The sequence below is a fragment of the Eublepharis macularius genome, chromosome 13, assembly GCF_028583425.1.
Source record: "Eublepharis macularius isolate TG4126 chromosome 13, MPM_Emac_v1.0, whole genome shotgun sequence".
In the NCBI taxonomy this organism is placed as follows: Eukaryota; Metazoa; Chordata; class Lepidosauria; order Squamata; family Eublepharidae; genus Eublepharis; species Eublepharis macularius.
The window spans coordinates 51,979,240-51,993,796 of NC_072802.1; the positions used below are offsets into that span (position 1 = coordinate 51,979,240).

The 14,557-nt window shown below is 43.0% G+C and overlaps 1 protein-coding gene across 1 annotated transcript in view; it reads left to right on the plus strand.

The window, feature by feature from the left end:
- PXN (paxillin) overlaps positions 1-14,557 on the plus strand; it is a 72,797-nt gene that overhangs the window by 27,405 nt on the left and 30,835 nt on the right. Inside the window, exons 2-3 of the mRNA XM_054996107.1 lie at positions 9,391-9,617; positions 12,002-12,099. Coding sequence (XP_054852082.1) covers positions 9,391-9,617; positions 12,002-12,099 — 325 coding nt within the window. The remainder of the gene's footprint in view (positions 1-9,390; positions 9,618-12,001; positions 12,100-14,557) is intronic.

Sequence of the window (14,557 nt, forward strand, 5' to 3'; positions counted from 1 at the left end):
TCCTCTATTTTCAGTCTGTCTTGGGGGTCCCAGTTCACAATCCAATTTGAGCCATCCTCCCTGAGCAAATGTACTCCTTTCAGGTAGGAGAGGATCCAGCAATTCTTCATTTGGGGCGGTACTCACAGAACAGCAGCCAGTGTCCTTTCCAAACGTGTACTTAAAGGGATAAATATACCCACGTTTCCCATTCCTCAGCAGTTGCTCACTATGTAAAACTGTCCTGCCAGGGATTGGGTTACTGCCTGGAATTGTTTCCTTTTTAAACGAGGGCCTGAGTTGTCTGAGCTGGAGAGGCCCCATTCACTTTGAGAGCCAAGCTACAAGTGACGCCTTACACAGGTTGGACACTTGTCAGCTTACCTCAAGTTTTGATGGGAAACGTAGACATCCTGGTTTTACAGCTTGGCTCTCCATTACAGCTGCAAGACCAGGATGCCTACATTTCCCATCAAAACTTGAGGGAAGCTGACAAGTGTCCAACCTGTGTCAGGCGTCACTTGTAGCTTGGCTCTGAGTTGAAGAGGATGGTATGGCAGTGGGTTGAGGGAGACAGCCTTTTATTTAAAAAATATGATGAAATATTTGTGTCCAAGGTTCTCAGCTGTTGCATTCACAGGAGCACTTTAATCACTGTGTGTGCTGCTAGGGAAGTGCTCCAGAATTGATAGCATGGGAAAAATTGGGTCCATTCTAAGGACCCTGCAATAATGTTGTCATGCGAGTGGCTCCACGGTTGCTTTTTCAAAATGTACCAGAAGCTTGCATTTTTCTCCCTTTAGATTAGATGCAAGTTTGCCAAATAGGAAGTGCCAAAGTGTTCGTTCTTCCTTCTCTGTTCCATGGCAATGAAGCAACTCTGCATAGTCCTTTGCTGCCAGATTACAAGCAGACAGTGATTCAAACCATACATGTGGCCTCCAACCCTGTTTGGAGTCTATCATCCATTCCCCTCCCTGCTTGTCATCATATACCATCCTTTGCTAATGTGTATGCAGCTCTTGCTAGACTGTTAACTAAAGTTCTCTGACTTGAGTTGACAGATGACCTTGTACTCAGCCAGAAACTCCTCCTCTTACCATTTTCCATGAGATGTGGGTAGGGACAGCAGGACGAATATCATTAACTTAACTGGAGCAGAGGGGGGATTTAATGCATTTTTGGGAGAGTGGACAATGGTTTTATGTTTTGAGTCTATTTGGGTGGGAAGGAGGCAAACAGTTCCTTGTGTCTGCTGGCTAAGCCTGCACAGTGAATCGTGGGCTCTGTTATGCTGCTCGGTTGAGTTTATATTGTCCTTTTAGCAAGGACATTCCAAGGATGCATAGAAGGTTTCTGCTGAGGGGCAGGAGTTGAATCGCAGTGCAAACCCTGAGGTAGGTGTCTGGATAAAGATAATCGGACCCTTTTAATAGTGTACTCCTGAATGCGTCTACTGAAAATCAAAGTAGCTCTGACTGAGCACGCATAGCCAACAGGAAGGAACATTTGTGCTTTGCATAAAAACAGGGCTTTTTTCTGGGAAAAGAGGTGGTGGAACTCAGTGGGTTGCCCTTGGAAAAATGGTCACATAGCCGGTGGCCCTGCCCCCTGATCTCCAGACAGAGGGGAGTTTAGATTGCCCTCTGCGCCATGGCGTGGAGGGCAATCTAAACTCCCCTCTGTCTGGAGATCAGGGGGCGGGGCCACCAGCCATGTGACCATTTTCAAGCGGTTCCGGAACTCCGTACCACCATGTTCCAGCTGAAAAAAAGCCCTGCATAAAAACCTCTTGTTGCCAATAGCTATAGCTCAGCAGTATACTTTCCATTCAGAAGGTCCCAGGTTCACTCTCTGGCATATCCACCTGAAAGTAAAAGACCTCTTCCTGGTACCCTGGAGAGCCCTTGCCAGTCTAAGATAGACCAGTGGACTGGCTTTGTATAAGACAGTTTCATGTAGCTAAAGGACTGTTCATAAAACATGCATCAAGCATGAAGAGAAGGACTATCAGAGCTCAACCACACGAGAAGAATTACCCGAGGACACTCAAGTGAAGGGAGATGCAATGTTAGCCTGGAAGCTAGTTTGAATTTTATCTACAGAGCTGGCTAGATCTCTCCTCAGAGGGTTTGTTAATAATTGACAGAGCCTTCAGGGAGGCAAAGAGGAAATTAACAAATCCTCTGAAGAGGATCTTTGCAGGCTCTGTGGAAAGGTGAAATTAACAAAACCCTCTGAGGAGGGATCTAGCCTAACCTTCTTGGCTAATATTGCGTCTTCCTTCACTTGAGTGTCCTCATGTAATTCGTCTGATGTGGTTTAGCTCTCAGTAAAGTCATGAAAATGGAGCTCCTGGGTGGTGATTAAAACAGAGCAAAGTTTAACTTGAAGAGGAGGAGTTGCTTGAAAGGAAGACACAACTAGATGATTCCCCATCTCAGCACTGCATGACCTATGCTTGAGAGAAGGGAGGAGAATAGAGCCTGTGGAAGCCTGTCTATTTTTCCAGAAGGCGACTGGCTCGGATGACAGACTTTGAACAGCTGTGAACCTAGTTTTGTGACGAGAGGCTTTACTTTCTTTTTCGCACTCTCTCAGTCACACATGCTCATTCAAACATATGGTAAGGCAGCTTGAGAGAAAGAGCTCCTTGAATATCTCTTCCCCAACCTACCAGACTGTATAAATGCTGCACACTGCATGTTTCCCTGTTGCATGAGCACCGAGTCCTTCAAGGGTGTGTGAATCAGTTTGTAAATGTTGCTTTGGCTTAGGAGAAGAAATGCATAACTTTTCAAATCTGTGACAAGTTGTGGGAGGGGGGAATAACCCGTGCAGTGAGTAACTAGCACTGGCACGCTTCACCTTTGTATGATGTCAATTTTTTTAAGGGAAATCTGGGATATGTACAAAAGTGTCTTTTCCCTAGCTCCTTGATGCCTAAGGAATCCTCATTCTCAGGTTAGCAAGTGCCAACATGCTGGGGAACCATTGGAAGGCCTGCAGCAAAGTCCTTGGAATGAATGAACTCTTCCCCTGTCTGATACGACTGGGTGTGTCAAGCGGGAGAGATAGAGAAAGAATGTGTACTGTATAACTGGGGCTTGTTTGTGAGGATGACTCAGTGCTGGAACTGGCTCCTCCTCCTGCTTCAGTTGAATGTTATTTCCCAATGCTTCGTAAGATAGTCCTCTTCTCCCTTGCTTCCTCCCACACATCGTACGATTCTTCAGATGTCATTTAAAAAAAACCAGTAAATAGTTCTGCTTTGTACTGTGCTAAGCACTCCTTTAATGGCATAAGCAGGGCAGTTTAAATCTGTTGCAAAAGCATCACCTGGAAGACATCTGGAGATAGCTCAATTCCATACGGGTGCTGATAGTATCAGTACGTGCCAGTTGAGCAATGTCTCGTTCAAAGATTAGAAGCCTGCAGGTACACATAAAATGTTAAGACTTGGAACAGGGAAACCTAGCCAGGCAGTGATCTAATGCTCTGGATCAGCTCTCTGAGCCTCAGTTTCCCTCTACAAAAGGGGAAAAATTAATAACATGTACAGAGCTTATTATGAGGATACACTGGAAATACACTTAAAGACACTAAAAATGTGTAATTTTTAGTAATGCGTTAAATGATTAGCTTCATAGCAGTGGAGCAAACTGAAGTCTAGGTGTTCAGAGCGAGAAATGGGTTGCATTTTATATGTCAAAATCTGCCTGTGTTTATCAAAGAATATTCTTGAACAGTAATGAATGTTATACTGTTGTACTCAGGTAAATATGTAGAAGAATGGGTAAGGCTATCTTCATTGTGAACCAACTTGTATTATTAGTGTTAAGTAAATTTCTGTATTTCTTTCAAAAGTTTTAGAGGTATGTTGTTGCTTGTAAACTGGAAGAAAGTAACAGAAATTATAAATACTGTGCTAAAAATCTCCTAGGCTGCAATCCTAGGCATCTATAAATTTTTTGTCTGTGTGTGTGTGTGTGAGAGAGAGAGACTTCAATACAAGTACAAATTTATTAAAGTTCATCCCCTAGCAGAATGTGTACAATACTTTTGCCATTTAAAACCTGCCTACCTGATTTGCTTCTATGAAAACTTCCTTCACCATCGAGGACTTTAAAAGTGCTTCAAGTTACTAGTTCCCAGTGATCAACTTAGCTCCATGATAGAGGGGGTGGTTTCTAGAAAAAAATTATTTTTCAGTCTGAATTGGAATGTATGGATCAGTGCATTAAGCCTCTTTTTTTCTTAAAAATAGGAACACAGAAAAATAACCAGACTGCTATAGCTTTCGGCATCAATTATGCTGCATTAGCACTTCTGAGTCCCATAGTTCAGGTGTAGATGTGTGTGGAGGGAGGGCAATTTAAGCCCTCAGTTTTGCCTGCCTTTGTTGAAGACCCTTGCAGAGCTGATGCCAGCTTCTCACAGTGGTAAGTATGGGAATGTCCCAAGAAGAATGGCATTTTCAAGGGTAATAGAGATCCCAGCATCAAGAAGCCTGGTACTATGCGTTTAGCCCAAATGGGATTCACTCTCTGTTAATCTGACTCTGTTGGCACTGATGACCTTTTCTTGAACCGACACAAGTGGAGGTCTACCTGTGGCACAAATCCTCTTATCTGTCTCTCTGTGAACTCTCTCCTTTATGACACTGAACTATGATTATTTTTCATGCTCAAACATAATTTGTCTGTGGCCCTTCTGATTGGACCAGCTGTGAATGATCACCGTCCACTATTTCTTCTGCCGCCGTACTCTTTAAACTTCCTGTTCCTCGGCTGCAGAGTGTTTTTCTAAAGTCACGAAGAGACAGGATGTGGAGTGGAGGAAGTTAATGAATAAACTTGTGCCATCTGCTACTTAACTGTTTCATAGGCCATGTTCTGTGTACATGAATGCAGCACTTTCAGCTGTCAGTTTTATTTGTTCATTGCATTTATGTTCTAGGGTTACTGGATGTGTTCCATCTGGGTGTTAACCAGCCCCAAGCCTGCTTGGCATTGGCAAAGATGCTGTATTGTGTCTCCTAAAGGGTCCAAACTGAAAGCAGGAAGTTATTTTAGCTTTGTTAAGAATTGAAAATTGAAGCTATGTTCACTAGTATCCACTAAAGTGGGGGGGGGCATGGATCAGTGTATCTGTATACCTTGCAGTGCTCTCTTGCAGATAAAACCATGTGTTGCTTAAGAACACACTTTTGTTGTATACTCACCAAGGTTTTTTGGGGGGTGATCCTGGCTGTTTGTCTGCACCCTTTAAGTTTTGCCATTTCTGGTTGAAGACATGAATTTGTGTGGGTTCTTTGTTTTTTCAAAACTGTTGTGTGGCTTTCTTCTCCTTTAGGTATTCCTGTCCCAGTTTTCTCCCCACTGGGGACCCAAAGTGGTTTGCGTCTGTTCTCCTTTCCTCTGTTTTGTCCTCACAACAATGCTGTGAGGTAGGTTAGGCTGACTGGCCCAAGGTCACTCAGTAAATTTCCATAGCAGAGCGGGGATTTGAGTCTCCCAGATTCTAATCTGACATTCAGACCAGTACACCACACTGGCTTTCAGGAATTCTCGGTTCTTGGTTGCTGGAAGAGTTGAGCTTTATACACTAATGAAATGGACGGTGCTTAGGGCATCACCTAGTGTATGACAGATATGAAAAGAAATGTTTAATTTACCTGTCTATACAAAACACCCTATTAGAACAGGAATTTCTTCCAAAGCACGTTGTGTCTCCTAATTCTTGCTGAATTGGGTGTTCACTCCACTTTTTTCAAACACTAATTGACTATTTGCCCCTAAATAGAAAACTACTATCCCCCTTGTATGCTTTTATTTTAAAACATTTGTATCCTGTGCTCTTCATATCAAATTCACAGCATAGTTATATATAGTGTATCTTCCATCCTGTGAATTTAAGACACATGAGAACAGTTCTGTCCAAAATAATATGTGAGGCACAATGTTTCATTCAAATCCTAATACTACTGGATATGTCCTTAGTAACCCAGTTTTTTAAAAAATTAAGAATCCCACCTTTCTACTACTACAATTTTGTAATCTGCTCTGGGCCCTCATTGGGGAGAGAAGTGGGGTATATGTATCTAAATAAATAAATATCCTTCCCAAAGCATTGACTAACAAATATGAATGTCTTGGGATGAAAAGTCAACATTAAAAAACCCTTAAAACATTTAGAAGAACAATAAATCTTCTCAACTGCCCCTGCCAGGCATGCATGTAACATGTTCTGGTGTAACTCATAGTCAAAAGGGCCAAAGTACTGCAAGTTAATTCACCAAAGTTCATAAGAATTGAAATATTTCTCAAGAAGAGCTTCATTTCTAGAGATGTTGACTGTAGTTCTGGCAGCCAATGCTGCAGTTTCACTTTGATTTGCCCCCATACCGAGAAGAAAAGAAGCGGCTATCTCATGAAGCCTTCCACAGAGTAAAGGAAGTTGCGGAATATTCCCTTTGAAAATAACACTCTCCCCAGCTGTTTCTGTCCAGGAGGATAGAAGAAGTAATAATCTATTCCAGAACTGCATCTTCAAAATACCCTGGGAGGAAACAGAGATAAACTACTGCAGTGGCGTGTCCACCAGCGGCAACTATAGCTGTAAATGAACAAAGCAGTCAGGCATTCAGGTTCAGAGGAGAAAGGATTCCTGCCAGCATGAGCTAAAAAATTTTTCCTTAACAAAACAGAGGAGCGTGCAGGTAGGAAAAGTAGACATGGGAAGCTGTATCCAAAGCACTTTATACAGCAAATTGTCTTGTGCGGAGTGTTGGTCTCTGCAATTTGAGAGTTCCTAGTTTCTTGCTTACAGGGCAGTGAAGTGCTTGTATGAGGGAGTGTGATTTGATAGTCATTTCATTGTGGAGGGGTGGATTTGTGTCATTCCAAACCACACCTTCTCTGATAAACCTTGAATCATAAGCTGGGTACGTATTGCCACATAGTCAAAGAGCTGCAGCACTTGGCACATCGACTCTGAGGTACGTATCTGTGCCTTTAGTGTTCTTTGGGGGGAAATAAGTTTGGTTTGTCAGTTCTGCTCCAGCTGTATGTTTTGGGGATAGGGATGGCAACGGCGGTAGACTACCTTTGAGTATTCCTGGGAAGCTTTTGGAACAAAGAAGCAGAAAGTTCAATGATCAGGTATTCTTTTATCAATAACCAGGGATTATTCTGAAAGAGACCACAAATTGCCTTCTGTGGTCACTGCTTGAAAATGTTTGGCACTAAATCATCTTTTTGGGAAGAAAAAAAAATCTCTTTAAGCTTAGGTTAGGTTCATGCACTTGTCTTTCGTGTGATGATGGGAAAAAAATCATGTCCACCTGTCTTTTCCATCATGTATGGAGATGACCCTTTCTTTGACTCTCAGTGGTCAAAATGTGCAAATGTCAGACAGGTATAATATGTGTTGCATGTTTCCTACATACATGAAACAGGGTCTATACAGGCACTCCTCTTGCTTCTATGCCCCTGCAAGAACATTTTATACATTACATATGTTTATAAGAAGTTTAGGTAATCTGACTCAATGCCTACTATATCTTTGTCTATTATATATTTATCTACTATAGCTGAAAGGTTTGAGGTTACTTCGCCTACTCACACTGTGTGTGGTGGACTGGGAGCAGGCCTTGTCCTGATGTGTTTTCTTGCCATGAGTAGATGTATGTCTGAAATGAAGCTCTTACAAGGAGTCACTGGTCTCTCCTTGAAAACAGAGCTCAAGGAGAGCGATGGGAAGAGTTATATTCAAATAACTTCTGCATGTGGTGGGAAGAGGAAGTGGGGATAAACAAAGCCCAAGGCCTTCACCTGATCTCAGCAGATGGGTGTGAGTGATGTATAAACTTCACAACTAGGTAAACACCAGCCTAACCATGGAACTTTTATATTTTGGCCCCCCCTGCCCCCAAGTTTGAAGTATCTAAAAGTTTCCTACGGTAAAAGTGTAGCAGCAGCAGTGAGATAGTTTCCTTGTGGGGTACATGCAATTTCCTACACAGAAGTTATATCCAAGTAGGAATCTTCATGTACAAAAATTACTAGAAGCTTGAGGTCATCTACCCACAAATCTGAGTTATTTTTTTTTAAATAAAAACACGATTTTATGCCCAGTGTTTTTAAGCAGTGGTGCTAAAAAGCCATTTGTGGTCTCTTTCATCATAATCCCTGGATATTTATAATCTAATTAACACCTGCCCACTGATTTCCTCTCTCTTGGTTCTGACAAAGCCATTGGATGTACAGGTAAGCTTTGCCCTTACAATGTAGTCTGTGCTGAACAGTGTGGTAGGGTACAGGAGTTCTGTGTGCTTCAGAAGCTTGCTTCCAGTAGCTGACCTAATAGAAATGTGTTGTCTTAGTTGCTCTGCTTCTTTTTTTTCCTGTGCATTTTGATGCTGACTGTGTTCATGAAAGTTCATCTCTGTTCTTATCTACTGCTGTAACCCGCCCTGAGCCCGCTTGTGGGTAGAGCGGGATATAAATGTAATCAATCGGTCATTGATACGCCTTTTTGTTCCTTTTATGGCAACTGTGTCTGGCACTGATTGTCTTCCCTCAGTTTGTTGGGTCACATACAAAACCTCTCACCTGCTGTGCAGTCTCTCTTCTTTACTGAAGAACACACCGTGTAGCAAGCTTAAGTAACCCAATTTCTCTTTGTCCTCTCCCACTTGTATTTTTTTGGCCAGGGCATTGAAGGTATGTGTGCTTTTTTGTAGGGAGAGGTTTATTCTCCCCCTCAGGAATTTGCGATCTGACCCGGCACGTTGAGAGCTGTTTGCAGGAGGTGAAATTGCATTTACCTGGCAGGGTCTGGAGCCCATGTTTAACTGTTTGCATCTGGGAAGCAATGGTGTGATGATGGTGTGGTGGACTGATTAAATTCTTTCCTGGCTTTTGCTACAATCTGAGGAAGAAAAGCCTTCCTAGAGATCTGCAAAAAGCAGCACTTTTGGCCACGTTTCGAATGACTTCATGACATAGAACTAGCAATTAGTCTGGTTCAGACTTTGAAGGGTTTGTCTCTGAGTTAAGTCTGGTTAGGTTCCTCTGTAACAAGGCTTCTGAGCATTCATTGCTGTCAGGCCTTTCTTCTGGAGGTTCAGAGTTCCTTTTGGCTGTTTTAGTATCTCGGCTGGATTTATTTATTTTTGCAAAGATAAGGGAGGCTTTGTTAAAACGCTGTTGCTGCTGTGCTGGAGAGAACAGAGACTTCCTATAGGTATCTTTGCAGACAATGCCAGGGAGGAAAACATCTAGAAGAATAAATTCCATACGTGTCTTCAGGATCACGGTAACTGTCTGTATGGGAAGAAGAAAAGGAAGGAGCTATTTCTTAGCATGCAGACAAGAATAATTCTTCTCTCGCTTGTCTCTTGTACAGATGCATTGCTAGCAGACCTGGAATCGACTACCTCCCACATCTCCAAGCGGCCAGTCTTCCTATCAGATGAAACATCATATTCCTACCCGACTGGGAATCATACATACCAGGAAATCACTATACCTCCCCCTGTGCCACCACCTCCTTCTAATGAAGCCTTGAATGGAACCGTGACCGATCCTCTAGACCAGTGGCAGCCGAGCATCTCCAGAAATATTCATCAGCAGGTGAGGGTTGCTGGGTAGGTGGGAATTGTCTTGGATATGTTTTCTGAGTTGGTGTGAAGTGGGTAAATGAAGGCGTGGTATCCCACCAGGCTAGCATTATACAGAGAGGGAGACAATCTTTCCACCAGAGATCCCAGATAGCTATCCAGTTGATTAAATCGTAAAACCCAAGTCCTTAATATTTTCTGTCTCTAAACTTGATTGCTGGTGCTTGCCATATGTTACTGAGTTCTGTTGGATGCTTCTGTGTTGAACTGGAAGAAGGAAGTAGTCACTGTCTGGTAATGAACACTGATCTTCGTGTTGTGTTGTGAGTTGACCAGTGACATTTAGATTGTGTTACCAGCTGGGCTTTGCTGCTTCAGTGCTTCAACTGGAAAAATAGAGTATTTGGCCCTAAAAGGTGGCCTTCTTGCTTCGCACCCTGGAAGTGCTAGTCACTGCCACCCCCTCAGTATGATACTAGAAACCGCAGCGAGGTAGATATTAATCACTCACCTTGCAGCCTTGGAAAAAGAGACTGTGGTTTCTGTAGCTCAGAGGTGTATGAGGCATAGATAAAATTGGAGGAAGTATGTTTCTGGAGGGGGGATGAATGCCCGTTCTAGGGAGAACAATTTGTTACCGGGCTGCATCCTGTTTGTTCCACATTCCAAGGTCTCAGTCACGCATGATATGTAGCAGTCGGCTTTCAAAATTGTTTGGGTCTTTCCTTACCCAAGCAGTTAGCGGAAAGCCTACAAGGTTGGCACTGGCTCACAAGTGTGTCCTTCAGTTTTTCAAACAACACTTCGGTCACCCAGTCTGCTGGTTGTGTAGAACACTTCTAGAGTTGAGTAAAAACGTTACAGTTGTAGAAGAGGCTGCATAAACATAAGGGGGGATGATGAGTGAGCCTGTGACAGAGGTATAGCCAGGGCTTTTTTTCAGCGGGAATGTGGTGGAACGGAGTTCCGGAACCTCTTGAAAATGGTCACATGGCGGGTGGCCCCGCCCCCTGATCTCCAGGCAGAGGGAAGTTTAGACGGCCCTCCGCCAATCTAAACTCCCCTCTGTCTGGAGATCAGGGGGCGGGGCCACCAGCCATGTGACCATTTTCTCCGAGGGCAACCTACTGAGTTCCACCACCTCTTTTCCCAGAAAAAAAGCCCTGGGTATGGCCCAAGGTTGTTAACTTACTAAAATAAAAAACAGAGGACCAAGATCAACAGTTGGAATCAACAGTCTTGGTTGTGGAAGCCTTTTCTCCTAATTCTGCATTTGCAGAGGCTGGCTGCAGATGTTCAGTGGAACGGGAACTGTACTCTGCACATGAACAGACGTGCTGTCTTTCCCTCACAGGTTCCAGGGGATGAATTCAGAATAGGTTCCTGGGTTAACTCCTAGCTCTCAAATTAGGCCCCATTTCTGGGATATAAAGGCGAGCACAGTCCACTGATCCCCATTCTCTCTCTTATTTTTGTCTTCTGTTTTTTGCAACTGTTTTAACAGTAAGATACAGTATATTAACTAAGGGCCAAACTATGTGTTACATGGAATTCTGCATAACTTTCCCAAACTTAACCCCCCCCCCCCAAAACAAACAAAATAAATGTTTGCATTGGAGGATGCAATTAGGAGAAAAGGAAGACTGTTTTGGTGGGGTAATTAATCCTTTCCCCTCCATTTGCCCTTTTGTGCTGTCTTTCCCACTCATATGCAGCCTAGTTTTCTACCCACTGGAGAAAAAAGCGTGGGAGCCTCTAAAGAGCAGCTTCGGGAAAGATATTTTGAGAGAAGTAATGACTGTTGTATGGGCATGCACGCACCTTTCCTTTGGGATTGTAGTCTCTTCCGAGACTCCATGGGGGCAAAGTGGCATGTAATAACTTTGACCCTCAGAATGTGAGCTCTCAACCAGGAGGTCCTTCGTTCAAATTTCTCTTCAGTTATGAACTCACAAAGTAACCTTAGAGAAACAGCTTTGTCTCCCCACCCCCAAATTTGCAACATAAAGGTGATAATGCTATTCTTCCTTGATGGTTTGGTATAAAGATTGCTGAGAGAATATGAGATTCCCCCCCCCCCCCGCCCCCCAGTGCTGAATGTGGCCCTGTAAGAATGTGTCTGACAAAACGGTCTTCGGCCCACAAATCTTCTGGAACAATTTGTTAGTCTTCAAGGTCTTACTTTCTTCTCATTTTTTGCTACAGCTGACTAATGTGGCATCTCCTCAGGAGTGTATATACCTGGCACTAAGATTTGTAGTTGGATAAAGATCAAGTATAACATTACAGTTCAGGAATTAGTAGTCCGAATAGGGAAGGACCTGGTTCTGGAATAGAGGTTTTTTTTTTACCCATGTATCCTATGATAATAAATTTAAATAACTTCTGCATCCACAGCCGCAGTCCCAGCCTCCTGCATACAGCTCCAGTGCCTCTGTTTCCAGAGAGTGTATCATCTCTCCTACACGTGCTAGTGACGAGGAGCACGTCTACAGGTAGACCTCCTTCTCTCAGTATCCGCTGCCAGGCCTGATTATGGTAGAGCCAGCAGATGGTTCTGTTGATGTAAGAGGAAAAAAGATATCAGATACTCTTGTCTAAATCCTTGCCTGTCATCCTTTGGTGCTAGTTTTTTGGGGTGCGATCTTCTTTTATTGCATCAAATATCCGTGTAGTAAATAAAATGTCGAAGGGGGGGGATTCACTTAATTAAGAACATTTATTTGTTTCATTTATAACTTTTGCTTTTCTTCCCTGGAATTCGAGGTAGTGTCACATGCTTTCAAACAAGCATGGCTCCAAAGTTTCAGTTAGGAGATCTGGTTTTCATTTTGCGGCCTGACAGTATTTTGGGTCTGCTGTTGGTTAAGGCATGTCATCGCATGTGATTCTTTAAGTGCAAATTGAAGATTTTTGTCACCTCTCATTCTTTTTCCAAATCATTTGTATCCTGTACTTTCATCCATAAAAGGGATCAGAGTGAGAACCCCTAATTTTCCTCTCTACCATCATTTGTTTGAACCTTTTGTAAAGTTGCTGAATGAGCTACAGAACTAATAAGCCATCTCATCCAGTCCAAAAAATGTTTCATTTTGAAATGGGAAAGTTTTGTGTCATCTGGCATCTGGTTCCTAATTCTGGCAGCCTCTGGTGCTATAAAGGAATGGGGTGGGGAAAGAGTATGCGTTGCCTTCCTTTTTGTTCCCATGTGAATCAGGCCGGTGGTTACTTGGGGAAGTGGGTGAGTTAGCTCAGGGAACTGAAAGAAGTTTGTTGTTTGTGGGGGAATATAATTTAGTGTTAAGGCACGTGCTTTGCTTGCTCAAGGGCATAGGTCCGGTCCTTGGCATCTCCAGCAACATAACCTCAGCAGCACTGAGGAGGACCTCTGCCAGAGACCCTGAAGAACCAGTGCCCATCAGAGTAGATTACTGGACTAGATGGATGAGTGCTCTGATAATGGCTGATTCCGCACACGTTGGATAATGCACTTCCAATCCTCTTTAGAGATCATTTGGAACTGAATTTTTTGAGTGTGAAACAAAAAATCCACTTCCAAAAGACAGCTAAAGTGCATTGAAAGTGCATTATCCAACATGTGCGGAATCAGCCAATGCTTACATAACCATGGATTTATCAAGTGTCAGGACAGTATATCAGCAATATTTAGTAAGCTGGTTGTCTGGGTAATGGCATGAGACCATTTTACTACACCTGATGTATACATTTACCACTTGGCAGAATGATACAGGTAGTGGAAATAGCTTAGGCTGAGAGAATTTACTTGGAGATAGCTCAGTCTGTTTGGTATTTGGTGCTCAGTCAGGCCCTATCAAGTGTCAAAGAGGATTTTACCACTCATCCCTCTTTCTGATCAGGCACTGATGCCTGATTAAAATTCTTCTCCTGACTTGGCAGATCATTGTAGGTGCCAGACGGTTAGATGAATGTGATTGAATAGCAAGATACTGCATGATAAACATTGTCCATGTGCCCACCAATTATTTGGTCATGGTGAAGGGAAGATGAACTATGATGATCGTTCTGATAGCAGTACCCTATATTCCAGCAAAGACCTTTCAGAGTAGCTGCCGTAGAATGAAGCTCAGGTGTTTGTAAGCATGCCAGGAAAGGACCATGGCTCAGTGTTAGAGCATGCATGGAAAAGCCTCTGTCTCAGTCTCTGACATCTCCAGTTTGAAAAAAAAAGGATCAGCCAGCAGATGATGTGAAAGATCTATAGCTGAGACCTTGCAGAGTCTCTGGTTGTCAAAGTAGACGATCCTTACCTTGATCTACCAATGAACTGATTCAGTATAAGGCAGCTGCATGTGTTCAGGGACATGTGACTAATCACAGCTCTCAGAATCGAGTCAGTAAAAAAGTCCTGTCCCCAAGGGGGACCTATCTGAATATTGTCCCCAAGGGGGACCAAACAAAATATTGGAAATGGAAGCAATAACGAGATCAGGAAACGGAAAGAAGAGGAAATGATAACTATGGACAAATGTGTGCAAGTGTAGTTAAGTATATTTAACTACACTATATAATCTTTGGAAGGGATGGGTTTTGAGGAAGAAACGGAAGGAGGGGAGAGAGGTAGTGCCACATAAGTGTTTTGGAACATGTGTTTCTGGCATATCCACCACATGTTTATAGATGCTCCTTTCCATGCTTTATGGTGTTTATAACTAAAAAAAAAATCCTTGCACAAGAAGTTTATATATATACCATGTAACATATGTATGAACCCTCTGCAGTCTTCTGCATAGAAAAAAGAGCCGCTGTGCAGGCAGTTTTGGAATTTGTAGAAAAGGTAGTGGGTGCCATAGTGTCAGTGGGGGCTGGGTGAGGTTGAATCCAATCTCAAAATAGCTGTGATGGGAAGAGAAGAGCCAGTCACAAAATGTTGGGAAGTTCCAAGCCAAGTGGCCTATTATGATGGAGAAAGTT